This window comes from Salvelinus alpinus, chromosome 5 (assembly GCF_045679555.1).
Source record: "Salvelinus alpinus chromosome 5, SLU_Salpinus.1, whole genome shotgun sequence".
NCBI lineage: Eukaryota > Metazoa > Chordata > Actinopteri > Salmoniformes > Salmonidae > Salvelinus > Salvelinus alpinus.
In genome coordinates, this window is record NC_092090.1 from 3,088,870 (window position 1) to 3,113,225 (window position 24,356).

General features: G+C 44.8%; 1 protein-coding gene across 1 annotated transcript in view; it reads right to left on the reverse strand.

Annotated features, from left to right (window-relative positions):
* Window positions 1-24,356, reverse strand: part of LOC139575426 (palmitoyltransferase ZDHHC7-like) — a 49,307-nt gene that overhangs the window by 4,647 nt on the left and 20,304 nt on the right. The window contains exons 4-7 of the mRNA XM_071400377.1: window positions 17,101-17,225; window positions 15,836-15,932; window positions 6,809-6,890; window positions 1,975-2,105 (exon numbers count right to left, since the gene is read on the reverse strand). Coding sequence (XP_071256478.1) covers window positions 1,975-2,105; window positions 6,809-6,890; window positions 15,836-15,932; window positions 17,101-17,225 — 435 coding nt within the window. The remainder of the gene's footprint in view (window positions 1-1,974; window positions 2,106-6,808; window positions 6,891-15,835; window positions 15,933-17,100; window positions 17,226-24,356) is intronic.

Sequence of the window (24,356 nt, forward strand, 5' to 3'; positions counted from 1 at the left end):
ACTTGTGAAGGTCTACAATTTTTATTCTGAGGTCTTGGCTGATTTGTTTTGATTTTCCCATGATGTCAAGCAAAGAGGCACTGAGTTTGAAGGTAGGCCATGAAATACATCCACAGGTACACCTCCAATTGACACAAATGATGTCAATTAGCCTATCAGAAGCTTCTAAAGCCATGACATCATTTTCTGGAATTTTCCAAGCTGTTTAAAGGCACAGTCAACTTAATGTATGTAAACTTCTGATCCACTGGAATTGTGATGCAGTGAATTATAAGTGAAATAATCGGTAAACAATTGTTGTAAGAATGACTTGTGTCACAAAGTAGATGTCCTAACCGACTTGCCAAAACTATAGTTTGTTAACAAGAAATTTGTGGAGTGTTTGGAAAAACGAGTTTTAATGACTCCAACCTAAGTGTATGTAAACTTCCGACTTCAACAGTACTTGTACATTTACTTTCGATACGAAAGTACATTTAAAACCAAATACTTTTACTCAAGTAGTATTTTACTGTGTGACTTTCACTTTTACTTGAGTCATTATCTATTAAAAGTATCTTTACTTTCACTCAAGTATGAGAATTGAGTATTTTTTCCACCACTGCTGTAAACCTTGTCAAGTGTTCCTCTAAGTGGTGGCGACCACAGTGTGCGGCGTGACGACCGTGGTGTGTGGCGTGACGACCACGGTGTGTGGCGTGACGACCTCAGTGTGTGGCGTGACGACCTCAGTGTGTGGCGTGACGACCTCAGTGTGTGGCGTGACGACCTCAGTGTGTGGCGTGACGACCTCAGTGTGTGGCGTGACGACCTCAGTGTGTGGCGTGACGACCTCAGTGTGTGGCGTGACGACCTCAGTGTGTGGCGTGACGACCTCAGTGTGTGGCGTGACGACCTCAGTGTGTGGCGTGACGACCTCAGTGTGTGGCGTGACGACCTCAGTGTGTGGCGTGACGACCTCAGTGTGTGGCGTGACGACCTCAGTGTGTGGCGTGACGACCTCAGTGTGTGGCGTGACGACCTCAGTGTGGCGTGACGACCTCAGTGTGTGGCGTGACGACCTCAGTGTGTGGCGTGACGACCTCAGTGTGTGGCGTGACGACCTCAGTGTGTGGCGTGACGACCTCAGTGTGTGGCGTGACGACCTCAGTGTGTGGCGTGGCGACCTCAGTGTGTGGCGTGACGACCTCAGTGTGTGGCGTGACGACCTCAGTGTGTGGCGTGGCGACCTCAGTGTGTGGCGTGACGACCACAGTGTGTGGCGTGACGACCACAGTGTGTGGCGTGACGACCACAGTGTGTGGCGTGACGACCTCGGTGTGTGGCGTGACGACCTCGGTGTGTGGCGTGACGACCTCGGTGTGTGGCGTGACGACCTCGGTCTGTGGCGTGACGGCCACAGTGTGTGGCGTGACGACCTCGGTGTGTGGCGTGGCGACCTCGGTGTGTGGCGTGACGACCTCGGTGTGTGGCGTGACGACCTCGGTGTGTGGCGTGGCGACCTCGGTGTGTGGCGTGACGACCGCGGTGTGTGGCGTGACGACCGCGGTGTGTGGCGTGACGGCCTCGGTGTGTGGCGTGACGGCCTCGGTGTGTGGCGTGACGGCCTCGGTGTGTGGCGTGACGGCCTCGGTGTGTGGCGTGACGGCCTCGGTGTGTGGCGTGACGGCCTCGGTGTGTGGCGTGACGGCCTCGGTGTGTGGCGTGACGACCGCGGTGTGTGGCGTGACGACCGCGGTGTGTGGCGTGACGACCGCGGTGTGTGGCGTGACGACCGCGGTGTGTGGCGTGACGACCGCGGTGTGTGGCGTGACGACCGCGGTGTGTGGCGTGACGACCGCGGTGTGTGGCGTGACGACCGCGGTGTGTGGCGTGACGACCGCGGTGTGTGGCGTGACGACCGCGGTGTGTGGCGTGACGACCGCGGTGTGTGGCGTGACGACCACGGTGTGTGGCGTGCGCCCGGTGCCTCACCGTCTCGTCGTTGCAGATGGAGTGTATCTGCGTTCCGAACATCACCACGGTGAAGGTGAGGAAGAGGAAGGCCTCCAGACAGAGGAAGATCATCAACATCACCGCCACAGGAGGAGAGAAGTCAGTGCATTCTGGGAGATGGAGTTGTGGGAGAGGAGAGAGGGGTCATTATTTTGACAGAGGAGGAGAGGTGACATTATTTTGACAGAGGAGGAGAGGTGTCATTATTTTGACAGAGGAGGAGAGGTGTCATTATTTTGACAGAGGAGGAGAGGGGTGTCATTATTTTATCCTCTGATTATAAAGGTTCTATTAACATTTAGAAGCATTTAAAATCAAACGTATCATCATCATTACTTTCATAATTATTATAATAATCTGCATTATCATCATTATTATAAACATCATCATTATCATCCATCATTCTCACCATCATTATTTCATCATCATTAACATCAATCATCCTCATCGCCATCATCATCATCATCATCATGCTCATCATCATTATTATCATTATTTCATCATCATCAACATCATCATAATTTCATCATCATATCCAAGATGGCGTAGCAGTCATGCATCTTCGTCTTGTCGTGTCCCGTGTATATATCTTTTTTCTTTGCATTTTCTTCACATTTATTTTTTTAATCTCAACTCCAACATACTCTCCTGCAACCCGCCACACCCACTGTGGATCTGCTATTTTCTTTACCCTCTAACGAGTCACAAACCCGGATCCGGGATCCCCCCCATCAAAAAAGCTGACTAGCATAGCCTAGCCTAAAGCCACAGGGATATCATATAATAAAATGTTCATGAAATCACAAGTCCAAGACACCAAATGAAAGATACACATGTTGTGAATCCAGCCATCATTTCTGATTTTTAAAATGTTTTACAGGGAAGACACAATATGTATTTCTATTAGCTAACCACCATAGCAAAAGACACAACTTTTTTTTCCCACCATTTTTTCCCTGCATAGGTAGTTATCACAAATTCGACCAAATAAAGATATAAATAGTCACTAACCAAGAAACAACTTCATCGGATGACAGTCTGATAACATATTTATTGTATAGCATATGTTTTGTTCGAAAAATGTGCATATTTCAGGTATAAATCATAGTTTTACATTGCAGCCACCATCACAACTCTCACCAAAGCAACTAGAATAACTACAGAGAGCAACGTGAATTACCTAAATACTCATCATAAAACATTTATGAAAAATACACAGCGTACAGCAAATGAAAGACAAAGATCTTGTGAATCCAGCCAATATTTCAGATTCTTTAAGTGTTTTACAGCGAAAACAGAATTTAGCATTATATTAGCTTACTACAATAGCCAACCACACAACAGCATTGATTCAAGCCAACAGTAACGATAACGAATAAACCAGCAAAAGATATAAATTTTTTCACTAACCTTCTCAAACTTCTTCAGATGACAGTCCTATAACATCATATTACACAATACATATATTGTTTGTTCGAAAATGTGCATATTTAGCGGCACAAATCGTGGTTATACAATGAGAATAATAGCCAAGCTGCCAACAAAATGTCGGGAGAAATCTTGGGAGAGGCACCTAATCTAATCAATAACTAATCATAAACTTGACTAAAAAATACAGGTTGGACAGCAAATGAAAGATACATTAGTTCTTAATGCAACCGCTGTGTTAGATTAAAAAAATTAACGTTACTACGACATACAGCGTGCGTTAAAGCGAGACCGCACCGAAATTAATGGCGGAATAGTAGTTTTACATTTTTCAACAGAACAACGAATTAACATCATAAATAGTTCTTACTTTTTGATGAGCTTCCATCAGAATCTTGTGCAAGTGGTCCTTTGTCCAGAATCATCGTTGCTCGGTTGTAGATTGACGTCTTCAACTTAGGAATTAGCAGCAAACATTAGCTATGTGGCCCAGACGTGTCCAACTCTTCATAACGCAGCACAAAGAAATATCCGAAAATCGCATTATACTGATATAAACTGATATAACTCGGTTTAAAATAACTACATTATGATGTCTTTAACACCTATATCGAATAAAATCAGAGCCAGATATATCTAAGGCCTATAACGAGAGCTTTTCAGAATGCCATCCTGAGGTCCTCCTTTGCGCCATGACGAACGTTGAAAAGAGTGCACCCCCGGTTCCATGAGCCTTTATATGGCCTCAGATCTGCCTAGCAACACCATTCCAATTCTCACTGCTTACTGACATCTAGGGGAAATCGTATGCAGTGCATGTCGACTCATAGATCACATGCAATTTAATAAACTGACCCTGGAACAGAGCATCGATTTCAGATTTCTCACTTCCTGACAGGAAGTTAGCTGCAACTTGAGTTCTGTTTTACTCACAGATATAATTCAAACGGTTTTAGAAACTAGAGAGTTTTCTATCCAATAGTAATAATAATATGCATATTGTATGAGCAAGAATTGAGTACGAGGCGGTTTAATTTGGGAACTAATTTTTACAAAGTCGAAATGGCGCCCCCCTATTGACAAAACTGGAACCCCCAACAGAAGCTAGCCAGCTAACTAGCTAGCCACTGCTAGAGGTCATCAGCTAACTTTTAGCCTGGACAACTCCTGCCAGTCTGCACAGCGCGATTCAAACCAGAGCATACTGGACTCTTTTCCCCACATCTACTGATTCCTACCGCAAGCTCTGAAGCTTTTCACCTGGATCATCACAGCTAGCTAGCTGCTATCCGAGTGGCTACCCCCTGGCTAACATCTCTGTCCCGAAGCAAGTACCAATTAGCCTGTAGCTAGCTAGCTGCTATCCGAGTGGCTACCCCCTGGCTAACGTCTCTGTCCCGAAGAAAGCACCAATTAGCCTGTAGCTAGCCTGTGCTCGGCCCATCTCCCGTCAAGCTGAAGAGGTCCATCAGCCACTACTTGGGATACAATGCCAATTGGCCTGGACCCCTTTTACTGCCGATACGGAGCCCTGCCGATCCTTCACAACTGGTCTCCCGACGTAATCCGCCCGAGGGGGTTTTGAACAGGCTCCTCCGTCACGACGTCCCCTGAATGCCCATCTGCTAGCCCCGGCCCGCTAGCTGTCCAGAGCATATCGGACTGTTAGCTAAAGAGGTCCATCAGCCAACTTCCTTGGGCTACAATACCTATTTTGCCAATTGGCCTGGACCCTTTTATTACACGGAGCCCTGCCGATTCGTCCCGACTGGTCTGCCGACGTAACTGTCTGAGGGGGCTAGAACAGACTCTTCCGTCGCGGCGTCCCCCTAAGGCCCTTCTGCTAGCCTGCTAGGCCCGGCCCGCTAGCTGTCTGAATCGCCGTGTCTTCAACCCGCCTAGCAACACACTAGACCCAATGACCTCTCGGCTACGCATCCCTAATGTCAATATGCCTTGTCCATTGCTGTTTTGGTTAGTGATTACGGTCTTATTTCACTGTATCGCCTCCAGCCCTGCATCAATATGCCTTAGCTAACTCTTTTGTTCCACCTCCCACACAGGTGACCTCACCTGGTTTAAATGGTGTCTCTAGAGACAATACCTCTCTCATCGTCACTCAATGCCTAGGTTTAACTCCACTGTATTCACATCCTACCATACCCTTGTCTGTACATTATACCTTGAGTCTATTCTTCCGTGCCCAGAAACCTGCTCCTTTTACTCTCTGTTCCGAACGTACTAGACGACCAGTTCTTATAGTCTTAGCCGTACCCTTATCCTACAGTAGCCTACCATTACACTGAACATAGAAACACAGTGAATGTAGACGTAAACAGTAGCCTACCACAGTGAATGTAGAAGTAAACAGTAGCCTACCACAGTGAATGTAGACGTAAACAGTAGCCTACCACAGTGAATGTAGAACAGTAGCCTACCACAGTGAATGTAGAACAGTAGCCTACCACAGTGAATGTAGAACAGTAGCCTACCACAGTGAATGTAGAACAGTAGCCTACCACAGTGAATGTAGAAGTAAACAGTAGCCTACCACAGTGAATGTAGAAGTAAACAGTAGCCTACCACAGTGAATTTAGAAGTAATCAGTTGCCTACCACAGTGAATGTAGCAGTAAACAGTAGCCTACCACAGTGAATGTAGACGTAAACAGTAGCCTACCACATTGAATGTAGAAGTAAACAGTAGCCTACCACAGTGAATGTAGACGTAAACAGTAGCCTACCACAGTGAATGTAGACGTAAACAGTAGCCTACCACAGTGAATGTAGACGTAAACAGTAGCCTACCACAGTGAATGTAGAACAGTAGCCTACCACAGTGAATGTAGAACAGTAGCCTACCACAGTGAATGTAGAACAGTAGCCTACCACAGTGAATGTAGAACAGTAGCCTACCACAGTGAATGTAGAACAGTAGCCTACCACAGTGAATTTAGAAGTAATCAGTTGCCTACCACAGTGAATGTAGCAGTAAACAGTAGCCTACCACAGTGAATGTAGACGTAAACAGTAGCCTACCACATTGAATGTAGAAGTAAACAGTAGCCTACCACAGTGAATGTAGAAGTAAACAGTAGTCTACCACAGTGAATGTAGACGTAAACAGTAGCCTACCACAGTGAATGTAGACGTAAACAGTAGCCTACCACAGTGAATGTAGAACAGTAGCCTACCACAGTGAATGTAGAACAGTAGCCTACCACAGTGAATGTAGAAGTTAACAGTAGCCTACCACAGTGAATGTAGAACAGTAGCCTACCACAGTGAATGTAGACGTAAACAGTAGCCTACCATTCCACTGGTCATGGACACAGCTGTAGAACAGTAGCCTACCACAGTGAATGAAGAAGTAAACAGTAGCCTACCATTCCACTGGTCATGGACACAGCTGTAGAACTGTAGGAAACTGAGGCAGAGGGCGTAGACTGAGATCAGAGCTATGTACATCTGGAGGGAGGAGAGAGGGGAGGAGGAGAGACGGGAGGAGGAGAGAGGGGAGGAGTAGAGAGGGGAGGAGGAGAGAAGGGAGGAGGAGAGAAGGGAGGAGGAGAGAAGGAGAGAGGGTAATGATGGAGTCAGAGAAAGGAGAGGGATGGGGGAAGGAGGTAAAGAGAGGAATGGTGAGGTGGGAGAGAGAGAGGGAACAGGAGAGAGTAGAAAGGGGAAAGTGAGCGGGAGGAAGAGAGAGAGAGAGAGGAAGACAGAAAGAGAGGAAGAGGGGGAAAAAGAAAAACAGTGAATAAAGGGTTATTACCCACACAGACGCTGGGAGAGATAAACATCAAATGCTGGACATTAATGTAAACAATAGTCAGACACCAAAACTACACCATCGCTCTGAGGTACGGTAGGACTTGACATAATAAGGTACAGTCAGGATTCCCCCTACACTGAGGTATGGTAGGACTTGACATAATAAGGTACAGTCAGGATTCCCCCTACACTGAGGTATGGTAGGACTTGACATAATAAGGTACAGTCAGGACTCCCCCTACACTGAGGTATGGTAGGACTTGACATAATAAGGTACAGTCAGGACTCCCCCTACACTGAGGTATGGTAGGACTTGACATAATAAGGTACAGTCAGGACTCCCCCTACACTGAGGTATGGTAGGACTTGACATAATAAGGTACAGTCAGGACTCCCCCTACACTGAGGTATGGTAGGACTTGACATAATAAGGTACAGTCAGGACTCCCCCTACACTGAGGTACGGTAGGACTTGACATAATAAGGTACAGTCAGGACTCCCCCTACACTGAGGTACGGTAGGACTTGACATAATAAGGTACAGTCAGGAAGGACTCCCCCTACACTGAGGTACGGTAGGACTTGACATAATAAGGTACAGTCAGGACTCCTCCTACACTGAGGTATGGTAGGACTTGACATAATAAGGTACAGTCAGGAAGGACTCCCCCTACACTGAGGTACGGTAGAACTTGACATTAGGTACAGTCAGGATCCTCCTACACTGAGGTACGGTAGGACTTGACATAATAAGGTACAGTCAGAACCCCTCCTACACTGAGGTATGGTAGGACTTGACATAATAAGGTACAGTCAGGACACCCCCTACACTGAGGTACGGTAGGACTTGACATAATAAGGTACAGTCAGGACCCCTCCTACACTGAGGTATGGTAGGACTTGACATAATAAGGTACAGTCAGGACTCCCCCTACACTGAGGTACGGTAGGACTTGACATAATAAGGTACAGTCAGGACTCCTCCTACACTGAGGTACGGTAGGACTTGACATAATAAGGTACAGTCAGGACTCCCCCTACACTGAGGTACGGTAGTACTTGACATAATAAGGTACAGTCAGGACTCCCTCCTACACTGAGGTATGGTAGGACTTGACATAATAAGGTACAGTCAGGAAGGACTCCCCCTACACTGAGGTACGGTAGAACTTGACATAATAAAGGTACAGTCAGGAAGGATTCCCCCTACACTGAGGTACGGTAGGACTTGACATAATAAGGTACAGTCAGGACTCCCCTACACTGAGGTACGGTAGGACTTGACATAATAAGGTACAGTCAGGACTCCCCTACACTGAGGTACGGTAGGACTTGACATAATAAGGTACAGTCAGGACTCCTCCTACACTGAGGTACGGTATGACTTGACATAATAAGGTACAGTCAGGAAGGATTCCCCCTACACTGAGGTACGGTAGGACTTGACATAATAAGGTACAGTCAGGAAGGATTCCCCCTACACTGAGGTATGGTAGGACTTGACATCATAAGGTACAGTCAGGAAGGATTCCCCCTACACTGAGGTACGGTAGGACTTGACATAATAAGGTACAGTCAGGACTCCTCCTACACTGAGGTACAGTAGGACTGGACATAATAAGGTACAGTCAGGAAGGATTCCCCCTACACTGAGGTACGGTAGGACTTGACATAATAAGGTACAGTCAGGACTCCTCCTACACTGAGGTACGGTAGGACTTGACATAATAAGGTACAGTCAGGACTCCCCCTACACTGAGGTATGGTAGGACTTGACATAATAAGGTACAGTCAGGACTCCCCCTACACTGCGGTACGGTAGGACTTGACATAATAAGGTACAGTCAGGAAGGATTCCCCCTACACTGAGGTATGGTAGGACTTGACATAATAAGGTACAGTCAGGAAGGATTCCCCCTACACTGAGGTACGGTAGGACTTGACATAATAAGGTACAGTCAGGAAGGATTCCCCCTACACTGAGGTACGGTAGGACTTGACATAATAAGGTACAGTCAGGAAGGATTCCCCCTACACTGAGGTACGGTAGGACTTGACATAATAAGGTACAGTCAGGAAGGATTCCCCCTACACTGAGGTACGGTAGGACTTGACATAATAAGGTACAGTCAGGAAGGATTCCCCCTACACTGAGGTATGGTAGGACTTGACATAATAAGGTACAGTCAGGACTCCTCCTACACTGAGGTACGGTAGGACTTGACATAATAAGGTACAGTCAGGACTCCTCCTACACTGAGGTACGGTAGGACTTGACATAATAAGGTACAGTCAGGACCCCTCCTACACTGAGGTACGGTAGGACTTGACATAATAAGGTACAGTCAGGACTCCTCCTACACTGAGGTACGGTAGGACTTGACATAATAAGGTACAGTCAGGACTCCTCCTACACTGAGGTACGGTAGGACTTGACATAATAAGGTACAGTCAGGACTCCTCCTACACTGAGGTACGGTAGGACTTGACATAATAAGGTACAGTCAGGAAGGATTCCCCCTACACTGAGGTACGGTAGGACTTGACATAATAAGGTACAGTCAGGACTCCTCCTACACTGAGGTATGGTAGGACTTGACATAATAAGGTACAGTCAGGACTCCCCCTACACTGAGGTATGGTAGGACTTGACATAATAAGGTACAGTCAGGAATGATTCCCCCTACACTGAGGTATGGTAGGACTTGACATAATAAGGTACAGTCAGGAAGGATTCCTCCTACACTGAGGTACTGTAGGACTTGACATAATAAGGTACAGTCAGGACTCCCCCTACACTGAGGTATGGTAGGACTTGACATAATAAGGTACAGTCAGGACTCCTCCTACACTGAGGTACGGTAGGACTTGACATAATAAGGTACAGTCAGGAAGGATTCCTCCTACACTGAGGTACTGTAGGACTTGACATAATAAGGTACAGTCAGGACTCCCCCTACACTGAGGTACGGTAGGACTTGACATAATAAGGTACAGTCAGGACTCCCCCTACACTGAGGTACGGTAGGACTTGACATAATAAGGTACAGTCAGGACTCCTCCTACACTGAGGTACGGTAGGACTTGACATAATAAGGTACAGTCAGGACTCCCCCTACACTGAGATACGGTAGGACTTGACATAATAAGGTACAGTCAGGACTCCTCCTACACTGAGGTATGGTAGGACTTGACATAATAAGGTACAGTCAGGATCCCCCTACACTGAGGTATGGTAGGACTTGACATAATAAGGTACAGTCAGGACTCCCCCTACACTGAGGTATGGTAGGACTTGACAGAAGGTACAGTCAGGATCCCCCTACACTGAGGTATGGTAGGACTTGACATAATAAGGTACAGTCAGGACCCCTCCTACACTGAGGTATGGTAGGACTTGACATAATAAGGTACAGTCAGGACCCCTCCTACACTGAGGTACGGTAGGACTTGACATAATAAGGTACAGTCAGGACTCCTCCTACACTGAGGTACGGTAGCCCTTGACATAATAAGTTACAGTCAGGACTCCTCCTACACTGAGGTACGGTAGGACTTGACATAATAAGTTACAGTCAGGACTCCTCCTACACTGAGGTACGGTAGCCCTTGACATAATAAGTTACAGTCAGGACTCCTCCTACACTGAGGTACGGTAGGACTTGACATAATAAGGTACAGTCAGGACTCCTCCTACACTGAGGTACGGTAGGACTTGACATAATAAGGTACAGTCAGGACTCCTCCTACACTGAGGTACGGTAGGACTTGACATAATAAGGTACAGTCAGGACTCCTCCTACACTGAGGTACGGTAGGACTTGACATAATAAGGTACAGTCAGGAAGGATTCCCCCCTACACTGAGGTATGGTAGGACTTGACATAATAAGGTACAGTCAGGATCCTCCTACACTGAGGTATGGTAGGACTTGACATAATAAGGTACAGTCAGGACTCCTCCTACACTGAGGTACGGTAGGACTTGACATAATAAGGTACAGTCAGGACTCCTCCTACACTGAGGTACGGTAGGACTTGACATAATAAGGTACAGTCAGGACTCCTCCTACACTGAGGTACGGTAGGACTTGACATAATAAGGTACAGTCAGGACTCCTCCTACACTGAGGTATGGTAGGACTTGACATAATAAGGTACAGTCAGGACTCCCCCTACACTGAGGTACGGTAGTATTGACATAATAAGGTACAGTCAGGACTCCTCCTACACTGAGGTATGGTAGGACTTGACATAATAAGGTACAGTCAGGACCCCTCCTACACTGAGGTATGGTAGGACTTGACATAATAAGGTACAGTCAGGACCCCTCCTACACTGAGGTTTGGTAGGACTTGACATAATAAGGTACAGTCAGGACCCCTCCTACACTGAGGTATGGTAGGACTTGACATAATAAGGTACAGTCAGGACCCCTCCTACACTGAGGTATGGTAGGACTTGACATAATAAGGTACAGTCAGGACTCCTCCTACATTGAGGTACGGTAGGACTTGACATAATAAGGTACAGTCAGGACTCCCCCTACACTGAGGTATGGTAGGACTTGACATAATAAGGTACAGTCAGGATCCCCCTACACTGAGGTATGGTAGGACTTGACATAATAAGGCACAGTCAGGACTCCTCCTACACTGAGGTACGGTAGGACTTGACATAATAAGGTACAGTCAGGAAGGATTCCCCCCTACACTGAGGTATGGTAGGACTTGACATAATAAGGTACAGTCAGGACCCCTCCTACACTGAGGTATGGTAGGACCTGACATAATAAGGTACAGTCAGGATTCCCCCTACACTGAGGTATGGTAGGACTTGACATAATAAGGTACAGTCAAGATTCGCCCTACACTGAGGTATGGTAGGACTTGACATAATAAGGTACAGTCAGGATTCCCCCTACACTGAGGTATGGTAGGACTTGACATAATAAGGTACAGTCAGGATCCTCCTACACTGAGGTACGGTAGGACTTGACATAATAAGGTACAGTCAGGACTCCCCCTACACTGAGGTATGGTAGGACTTGACATAATAAGGTACAGTCAGGACTCCCCCTACACTGAGGTATGGTAGGACTTGACATAATAAGGTACAGTCAGGACTCCCCCTACACTGAGGTATGGTAGGACTTGACATAATAAGGTACAGTCAGGAAGGATTCCCCCTACACTGAGGTATGGTAGGACTTGACATAATAAGGTACAGTCAGGACTCCTCCTACACTGAGGTACGGTAGGACTTGACATAATAAGGTACAGTCAGGACCCCTCCTACACTGAGGTATGGTAGGACTTGACATAATAAGGTACAGTCAGGACTCCCCCTACACTGAGGTACGGTAGGACTTGACATAATAAGGTACAGTCAGGACTCCTCCTACACTGAGGTACGGTAGGACTTGACATAATAAGGTACAGTCAGGACCCCTCCTACACTGAGGTATGGTAGGACTTGACATAATAAGGTACAGTCAGGACCCCTCCTACACTGAGGTATGGTAGGACTTGACATAATAAGGTACAGTCAGGACCCCTCCTACACTGAGGTATGGTAGGACCTGACATAATAAGGTACAGTCAGGATTCCCCCTACACTGAGGTATGGTACGACTTGACATAATAAGGTACAGTCAGGATTCCCCCTACACTGAGGTATGGTAGGACTTGACATAATAAGGTACAGTCAGGACTCCTCCTACACTGAGGTATGGTAGGACTTGACATAATAAGGTACAGTCAGGACTCCCCCTACACTGAGGTATGGTAGGACTTGACATAATAAGGTACAGTCAGGAAGGATTCCCCCTACACTGAGGTATGGTAGGACTTGACATAATAAGGTACAGTCAGGACTCCTCCTACACTGAGGTACGGTAGGACTTGACATAATAAGGTACAGTCAGGACCCCTCCTACACTGAGGTATGGTAGGACTTGACATAATAAGGTACAGTCAGGACTCCTCCTACACTGAGGTACGGTAGGACTTGACATAATAAGGTACAGTCAGGATTCCCCCTACACTGAGGTATGGTAGGACTTGACATAATAAGGTACAGTCAGGACTCCTCCTACACTGAGGTATGGTAGGACTTGACATAATAAGGTACAGTCAGGACCCCTCCTACACTGAGGTATGGTAGGACTTGACATAATAAGGTACAGTCAGGACCCCTCCTACACTGAGGTATGGTAGAACTTGACATAATAAGGTACAGTCAGGACCCCTCCTACACTGAGGTACGGTAGGACTTGACATAATAAGGTACAGTCAGGATCCTCCTACACTGAGGTATGGTAGGACTTGACATAATAAGGTACAATCAGGAAGGATTCCCTCTACACTGAGGTATGGTAGGACTTGACATAATAAGGTACAGTCAGGACCCCTCCTACACTGAGGTATGGTAGGACTTGACATAATAAGGTACAGTCAGGACCCCTCCTACACTGAGGTATGGTAGGACTTGACATAATAAGGAACAGTCAGGATTCCTTCTACACTGAGGTATGGTAGGACTTGACATAATAAGGTACAGTCAGGACTCCCCCTACACTGAGGTATGGTAAGACTTGACATAATAAGGTACAGTCAGGACCCCTCCTACACTGAGGTATGGTAGGACTTGACATAATAAGGTACAGTCAGGACCCCTCCTACACTGAGGTATGGTAGGACTTGACATAATAAGGAACAGTCAGGATTCCTTCTACACTGAGGTATGGTAGGACTTGACATAATAAGGTACAGTCAGGACTCCCCCTACACTGAGGTATGGTAGGACTTGACAGAAGGTACAGTCAGGAAGGATTCCCCCTACACTGAGGTATGGTAGGACTTGACATAATAAGGTACAGTCAGGACTCCTCCTACACTGAGGTACGGTAGGACTTGACATAATAAGGTACAGTCAGGAAGGATTCCCCCTACACTGAGGTATGGTAGGACTTGACATAATAAGGTACAGTCAGGACCCCTCCTACACTGAGGTATGGTAGGACTTGACATAATAAGGTACAGTCAGGACTCCCACTACACTGAGGTACGGTAGGACTTGACATAATAAGGTACAGTCAGGACTCCTCCTACACTGAGGTATGGTAGGACTTGACATAATAAGGTACAGTCAGGACTCCTCCTACACTGAGGTATGGTAGGACTTGACATAATAAGGTACAGTCAGGACTCCCCCTACACTGAGGTACGGTAGGACTTGACATAATAAGGTACAGTCAGGACCCCTCCTACACTGAGGTACGGTAGGACTTGACATAATAAGGTACAGTCAGGATCCCCCTACACTGAGGTACGGTAGGACTTGACATAATAAGGTACAGTCAGGACTCCTCCTACACTGAGGTATGGTACGACTTGACATAATAAGGTACAGTCAGGACTCCCCCTACACTGAGGTATGGTAGGACTTGACATAATAAGGTACAGTCAGGACTCCTTCTACACTGAGGTATGGTAGGACTTGACATAATAAGGTACAGTCAGGACTCCTCCTACACTGAGGTATGGTAGGACTTGACATAATAAGGTACAGTCAGGAAGGATTCCTCTTACACTGAGGTACGGTAGGACTTGACATAATAAGGTACAGTCAGGACTCCTTCTACACTGAGGTACGGTAGGACTTGACATAATAAGGTACAGTCAGGACTCCTCCTACACTGAGGTATGGTAGGACTTGACATAATAAGGTACAGTCAGGACTCCCCCTACACTGAGGTATGGTAGGACTTGACATAATAAGGTACAGTCAGGAAGGATTCCCCCCTACACTGAGGTATGGTAGGACTTGACATAATAAGGTACAGTCAGGAAGGATTCCCCCTACACTGAGGTACGGTAGGACTTGACATAATAAGGTACAGTCAGGACTCCTCCTACACTGAGGTATGGTAGGACTTGACATAATAAGGTACAGTCAGGACCCCTCCTACACTGAGGTATGGTAGGACTTGACATAATAAGGTACAGTCAGGACTCCCCCTACACTGAGGTACGGTAGGACTTGACATAAGGTACAGTCAGGATCCTCCTACACTGAGGTACGGTAGGACTTGACATAATAAGGTACAGTCAGGACTCCCCCTACACTGAGGTATGGTAGGACTTGACATAATAAGGTACAGTCAGGAAGGATTCCCCCCTACACTGAGGTATGGTAGGACTTTACATAATAAGGTACAGTCAGGAAGGATTCCTCCTACACTGAGGTAAAGTAGGACTTGACATAATAAGGTACAGTCAGGACTCCCCCTACACTGAGGTACGGTAGGACTTGACATAATAAGGTACAGTCAGGACTCCTCCTACACTGAGGTACGGTAGGACTTGACATAATAAGGTACAGTCAGGACTTCCCCTACACTGAGGTACGGTAGGACCTGACATCAGGTACAGTCAGGACTCCCCCTACACTGAGGTACGGTAGGACCTGACATCAGGTACAGCCAGGACTCCTCCTACACTGAGGTACGGTAGGACTTGACATAATAAGGTACAGTCAGGACTCCCCCTACACTGAGGTACGGTAGGACCTGACATCAGGTACAGTCAGGACTCCCCCTACACTGAGGTACGGTAGGACCTGACATCAGGTACTTACAGTGAAGAGCACAAAGAAGCGCTGGTTCCTCTCCCCGACACAGTTGTTGACCCAGGGACAGTGGTGGTCCATCTTACGGATACATCGCTTACAGATGCTACAGGCGAGGAGAGGGGAGATGGAAAACATACATTAATTCCTTTGACAAAGACCCTGGAAGAAATGTGTGATTACATGACTGTACAACCGTACCAACCACAGGTGACAGGAGCCAATACCTGCAGTGACACACAATGTATTAGACGGTAAAGACACCTTGAACCCCACTAGAAGGAGTCATGGACATTAACTAGTGAAGCTATTGGTCTAACCAGTGTTTAGATGGTGTGAGCCAGTTGGTTGGTCAGACTCTTCCTTTACCTGCAGTAAGAAGAACCCTTGAATGAGTAGGTTTGTCCAAACTGTTTCGGCTGGGAAGCATGCAGACACCTTAAGCCAGTGAGTATCCCTCACCTGCAGTGGTGAGCCCTCTGTGTCTTGATGTGATGTGTATCTATAGATATCTATACCATCTCTGTCATGGTGTCTACCTGCAGTGGTGAGCCCTCTGTGTCTTGATGTGATGTGTATCTATAGATATCTATACCATCTCTGTCATGGTGTCTACCTGCAGTGGTGAGCCCTCTGTGTCTTGATGTGATGTGTATCTATAGATATCTATACCATCTCTGTCATGGTGTCTACCTGCAGTGGTGAGCCCTCTGTGTCTAGATGTGTATCTATAGATATCTATACCATCTCTGTCATGGTGTCTACCTGCAGTGGTGAGCCCTCTGTGTCTAGATGTGATGTGTATCTATAGATATCTATACCATCTCTGTCATGGTGTCTACCTGCAGTGGTGAGCCCTCTGTGTCTTGATGTGTATCTATAGATATCTATACCATCTCTGTCATGGTGTCTACCTGCAGTGGTGAGCCCTCTGTGTCTTGATGTGTATCTATAGATATCTATACCATCTCTGTCATGGTGTCTACCTGCAGTGGTGAGCCCTCTGTGGTTTGATGTGTATCTATAGATATCTATACCATCTCTGTCATGGTGTCTACCTGCAGTGGTGAGCCCTCTGTGTCTAGATGTGTATCTATAGATATCTATACCATCTCTGTCATGGTGTCTACCTGCAGTGGTGAGCCCTCTGTGTCTAGATGTGTATCTATAGATATCTATACCATCTCTGTCATGGTGTCTACCTGCAGTGGTGAGCCCTCTGTGTCTAGATGTGTATCTATAGATATCTATACCATCTCTGTCATGGTGTCTACCTGCAGTGGTGAGCCCTCTGTGGTTTGATGCTGCAGCACTTGGGACATTTATAGATGACCTCTCCAGGTTTCAGCTGCAGACTGTCCGTGTACTCTTTGGTGGCGTTGCCCTTAGGAACCGCCCCCTGATGGGAGGAGTTAGAACGACATGAGAACAGGAAGGACCTAAAGCAGCTTCAGAGGTTAATCAATACATGAAACAATATAGTCTTTACCCTGAGGAGAGGAGACATCAATCTATATAGTCTTTACCCTGAGGAGACATCAATCTATATAGTCTTTACCCTGAGGAGAGGAGACATCAATCTATATAGTCTTTACCCTGAGGAGACATCAATCTATATAGTCTTTACCCTGAGGAGACATCAATCTATATAGTCTTTACCCTGAGGAGACATTAATCTATATAGTCTTTACCCTGAGGAGACATCAATCTATATAGTCTTTACCCTGAGGAGACATCAATCTATATAGTCTTTACCCTGAGGAGAGGAGACATCAATCTATATAGTCTTTACCCTGAGGAGACATCAATCTATATAGTCTTTACCCTGAGGAGAGGACACATCAATCTATATAGTCTTTACCCTGAGGAGAGGAGACATCAATCTATATAGTCTTTACCCTGAGGAGAGGACACATCAATCTATATAGTCTTTACCCTGAGGAGACATCAATCTATATAGTCTTTACCCTGAGGAGACATCAATCTATATAGTCTTTACCCTGAGGAGACATCAATCTATATAGTCTTTACCCTGAGGAGACATCAATCTATATAGTCTTTACCCTGAGAGGAGACATCAATCTATATAGTCTTTACCCTGAGGAGACATCAATCTATATAGTCTTTACCCTGAGGAGACATCAATCTATATAGTCTTTACCCTGAGGAGACATCAATCTATATAGTCTTTACCCTGAGGAGACATCAATCTATATAGTCTTTACCCTGAGGAGACATCAATCTATATAGTCTTTACCCTGAGGAGAGGAGACATCAATCTATATAGTCTTTACCCTGAGGAGACATCAATCTATATAGTCTTTACCCTGAGGAGAGGAGACATCAATCTATATAGTCTTTACCCTGAGGAGAGGAGACATCAATCTATATAGTCTTTACCCTGAGGAGACATCAATCTATATAGTCTTTACCCTGAGGAGACATCAATCTATATAGTCTTTACCCTGAGGAGACATCAATCTATATAGTCTTTACCCTGAGGAGAGGAGACATCAATCTATATAGTCTTTACCCTGAGGAGACATCAATCTATATAGTCTTTACCCTGAGGAGACATCAATCTATATAGTCTTTACCCTGAGGAGACATCAATCTATATAGTCTTTACCCTGAGGACACATCAATCTATATAGTCTTTACCCTGAGGAGAGGAGACATCAATCTATATAGTCTTTACCCTGAGGAGAGGAGACATCAATCTATATAGTCTTTACCCTGAGGACACATCAATCTATATAGTCTTTACCCTGAGGAGAGGAGACATCAATCTATATAGTCTTTACCCTGAGGAGAGGAGACATCAATCTATATAGTCTTTACCCTGAGGAGACATCAATCTATATAGTCTTTACCCTGAGGAGAGGAGACATCAATCTATATAGTCTTTACCCTGAGGAGACATCAATCTATATAGTCTTTACCCTGAGGAGAGGACACATCAATCTATATAGTCTTTACCCTGAGGAGACATCAATCTATATAGTCTTTACCCTGAGGAGACATCAATCTATATAGTCTTTACCCTGAGGAGAGGAGACATCAATCTATATAGTCTTTACCCTGAGGAGACATCAATCTATATAGTCTTTACCCTGAGGAGACATCAATCTATATAGTCTTTACCCTGAGGAGACATCAATCTATATAGTCTTTACCCTGAGGAGAGGACACATCAATCTATATAGTCTTTACCCTGAGGAGACATCAATCTATATAGTCTTTACCCTGAGGAGACATCAATCTATATAGTCTTTACCCTGAGGAGAGGAGACATCAATCTATATAGTCTTTACCCTGAGGAGAGGAGACATCAATCTATATGGTCTTTACCCTGAGGACACATCAATCTATATAGTCTTTACCCTGAGGAGACATCAATCTATATAGTCTTTACCCTGAGGAGAGGAGACATCAATCTATATAGTCTTTACCCTGAGGACACATCAATCTATATAGTCTTTACCCTGAGGAGAGGAGACATCAATCTATATAGTCTTTACCCTGAGGAGAGGAGACATCAATCTATATAGTCTTTACCCTGAGGAGACATCAATCTATATAGTCTTTACCCTGAGGAGACATCAATCTATATAGTCTTTACCCTGAGGAGAGGAGACATCAATCTATATAGTCTTTACCCTGAGGAGAGGAGACATCAATCTATATAGTCTTTACCCTGAGGAGACATCAATCTATATAGTCTTTACCCTGAGGAGACATCAATCTATATAGTCTTTACCCTGAGGAGACATCAATCTATATAGTCTTTACCCTGAGGAGACATCAATCTATATAGTCTTTACCCTGAGGACACATCAATCTATATAGTCTTTACCCTGAGGAGAGGAGACATCAATCTATATAGTCTTTACCCTGAGGAGACATCAATCTATATAGTCTTTACCCTGAGGAGACATCAATCTATATAGTCTTTACCCTGAGGAGAGGAGACATCAATCTATATAGTCTTTACCCTGAGGAGACATCAATCTATATAGTCTTTACCCTGAGGAGACATCAATCTATATAGTCTTTACCCTGAGGAGACATCAATCTATATAGTCTTTACCCTGAGGAGACATCAATCTATATAGTCTTTACCCTGAGGAGACATCAATCTATATAGTCTTTACCCTGAGGAGACATCAATCTATATAGTCTTTACCCTGAGGAGACATCAATCTATATAGTCTTTACCCTGAGGAGACATCAATCTATATAGTCTTTACCCTGAGGAGACATCAATCTATATAGTCTTTACCCTGAGGAGACATCAATCTATATAGTCTTTACCCTGAGGAGACATCAATCTATATAGTCTTTACCCTGAGGAGACATCAATCTATATAGTCTTTACCCTGAGGAGACATCAATCTATATAGTCTTTACCCTGAGGAGACATCAATCTATATAGTCTTTACCCTGAGGAGACATCAATCTATATAGTCTTTACCCTGAGGAGACATCAATCTATATAGTCTTTACCCTGAGGAGACATCAATCTATATAGTCTTTACCCTGAGGAGACATCAATCTATATAGTCTTTACCCTGAGGAGACATCAATCTATATAGTCTTTACCCTGAGGAGACATCAATCTATATAGTCTTTACCCTGAGGAGACATCAATCTATATAGTCTTTACCCTGAGGAGAGGACACATCAATCTATATAGTCTTTACCCTGAGGAGAGGAGACATCAATCTATATGGTCTTTACCCTGAGGACACATCAATCTATATAGTCTTTACCCTGAGGAGAGGAGACATCAATCTATATAGTCTTTACCCTGAGGAGAGGACACATCAATCTATATAGTCTTTACCCTGAGGAGACATCAATCTATATAGTCTTTACCCTGAGGAGAGGAGACATCAATCTATATAGTCTTTACCCTGAGGAGAGGACACATCAATCTATATAGTCTTTACCCTGAGGAGAGGACACATCAATCTATATAGTCTTTACCCTGAGGAGAGGAGACAATCTATATAGTCTTTACCCTGAGGAGAGGAGACATCAATCTATATAGTCTTTACCCTGAGGACACATCAATCTATATAGTCTTTACCCTGAGGAGACATCAATCTATATAGTCTTTACCCTGAGGAGACATCAATCTATATAGTCTTTACCCTGAGGAGACATCAATCTATATAGTCTTTACCCTGAGGAGACATCAATCTATATAGTCTTTACCCTGAGGAGACATCAATCTATATAGTCTTTACCCTGAGGAGAGGAGACATCAATCTATATAGTCTTTACCCTGAGGACACATCAATCTACAGTGGGGAGAACAAGTATTTGATACACTGCCGATTTTGCAGGTTTTCCTACTTACAAAGCATGTAGAGGTCTGTCATTTTTATCATAGGTACACTTCAACTGTGAGAGACGGAATCTAAAACAAAAATCCAGAAAATCACATTGTATGATTTTTAAGTAATTAATTTGCATTTTATTGCATGACATAAGTATTTGATCACCTACCAACCAGTAAGAATTCCGGCTCTCACAGACCTGTTAGTTTTTCTTTAAGAAGCCCTCCTGTTCTCCACTCATTACCTGTATTAACTGCACCTGTTTGAACTCGTTACCTGTATAAAAGACACCTGTCCACACACTCAATCAAACAGACTCCAACCTCTCCACAATGGCCAAGACCAGAGAGCTGTGTAAGGACATCAAGGATAAAATTGTAGACCTGCACAAGGCTGGGATGGGCTACAGGACAATAGGCAAGCAGCTTGGTGAGAAGGCAACAACTGTTGGCGCAATTATTAGAAAATAGAAGAAAATAGAAGAAGTTCAAGATGATGGTCAATCACCCTCGGTCTGGGGCTCCATGCAAGATCTCACCTCGTGGGGCATCAATGATCATGAGGAAGGTGAGGGATCAGCCCAGAACTACACGGCAGGACCTGGTCAATGACCTGAAGAGAGCTGGGACCACAGTCTCAAAGAAAACCATTAGTAACACACTACGCCGTCATGGATTAAAATCCTGCAGCGCACACAAGGTCCCCCTGCTCAAGCAGGCGCATGTCCAGGCCCGTCTGAAGTTTGCCAATGACCATCTGGATGATCCAGAGGAGGAATGGGAGAAGGTCATGTGGTCTGATGATTCAAAAATAGAGCTTTTTGGTCTAAACTCCACTCGCCGTGTTTGGAGGAAGAAGAAGGATGAGTACAACCCCAAGAACACCATCCCAACCGTGAAGCATGGAGGTGGAAACATCATTCTTTGGGGATGCTTTTCTGCAAAGGGGACAGGACGACTGCACCGTATTGAGGGGAGGATGGATGGGGCCATGTATTGCGAGATCTTAGCCAACAACCTCCTTCCCTCAGTAAGAGCATTGATGATGGGTCGTGGCTGGGTCTTCCAGTATGACAACGACCCGAAACACACAGCCAGGGCAACTAAGGAGTGGCTCCGTAAGAAGTATCTCAAGGTCCTGGAGTGGCCTAGCCAGTCTCCAGACCTGAACCCAATAGAAAATCTTTGGAGGGAGCTGAAAGTCCGTATTGCCCAGCGACAGCCCCGAAACCTGAAGGATCTGGAGAAGGTCTGTATGGAGGAGTGGGCCAAAATCCCTGCTGCAGTGTGTGCAAACCTGGTCAAGAACTACAGGAAACGTATGATCTCTGTAATTGCAAACAAACGATTCTGTACCAAATATTAAGTTCTGCTTTTCTGATGTATCAAATACTTATGTCATGCAATAAAATGCTAATGAATTACTTAAAAATCATACAATGTGATTTTCGGGATTTTTGTTTTAGATTCCGTCTCTCACAGTTGAAGTGTACCTATGATAAAAATTACAGACCTCTACATGCTTTTTAAGTAGGAAAATCTGCAAAATCGGCAGTGTATCAAATACTTGTTCTCCCCACTGTATATAGTCTTTACCCTGAGGAGAGGAGACATCAATCTATATAGTCTTTACCCTGAGGAGACATCAATCTATATAGTCTTTACCCTGAGGACACATCAATCTATATAGTCTTTACCCTGAGGAGAGGAGACATCAATCTATATAGTCTTTACCCTGAGGAGAGGACACATCAATCTATATAGTCTTTACCCTGAGGACACATCAATCTATATAGTCTTTACCCTGAGGAGACATCAATCTATATAGTCTTTACCCTGAGGAGACATCAATCTATATAGTCTTTACCTTGAGGACACATCAATCTATATAGTCTTTACCCTGAGGAGAGGAGACATCAATCTATATAGTCTTTACCCTGAGGAGAGGAGACATCAATCTATATAGTCTTTACCCTGAGGAGACATCAATCTATATAGTCTTTACCCTGAGGAGAGGACACATCAATCTATATAGTCTTTACCCTGAGGACACATCAATCTATATAGTCTTTACCCTGAGGAGAGGAGACATCAATCTATATAGTCTTTACCCTGAGGAGACATCAATCTATATAGTCTTTACCCTGAGGAGACATCAATCTATATAGTCTTTACCCTGAGGAGAGGAGACATCAATCTATATAGTCTTTACCCTGAGGACACATCAATCTATATAGTCTTTACCCTGAGGAGAGGACACATCAATCTATATAGTCTTTACCCTGAGGAGAGGACACATCAATCTATATAGTCTTTACCCTGAGGACACATCAATCTATATAGTCTTTACCCTGAGGAGAGGAGACATCAATCTATATAGTCTTTACCCTGAGGAGAGGACACATCAATCTATATAGTCTTTACCCTGAGGAGACATCAATCTATATAGTCTTTACCCTGAGGAGAGGAGACATCAATCTATATAGTCTTTACCCTGAGGAGAGGACACATCAATCTATATAGTCTATACCCTGAGGAGACATCAATCTATATAGTCTTTACCCTGAGGAGACATCAATCTATATAGTCTTTACCCTGAGGAGAGGAGACATCAATCTATATAGTCTTTACCCTGAGGACACATCAATCTATATAGTCTTTACCCTGAGGAGAGGACACATCAATCTATATAGTCTTTACCCTGAGGAGAGGACACATCAATCTATATAGTCTTTACCCTGAGGACACATCAATCTATATAGTCTTTACCCTGAGGAGAGGAGACATCAATCTATATAGTCTTTACCCTGAGGAGAGGACACATCAATCTATATAGTCTTTACCCTGAGGAGACATCAATCTATATAGTCTTTACCCTGAGGAGAGGAGACATCAATCTATATAGTCTTTACCCTGAGGAGACATCAATCTATATAGTCTTTACCCTGAGGAGACATCAATCTATATAGTCTTTACCCTGAGGAGACATCAATCTATATAGTCTTTACCCTGAGGAGACATCAATCTATATAGTCTTTACCCTGAGGAGAGGAGACATCAATCTATATGGTCTTTACCCTGAGGAGACATCAATCTATATAGTCTTTACCCTGAGGAGACATCAATCTATATAGTCTTTACCCTGAGGAGACATCAATCTATATAGTCTTTACCCTGAGGAGAGGA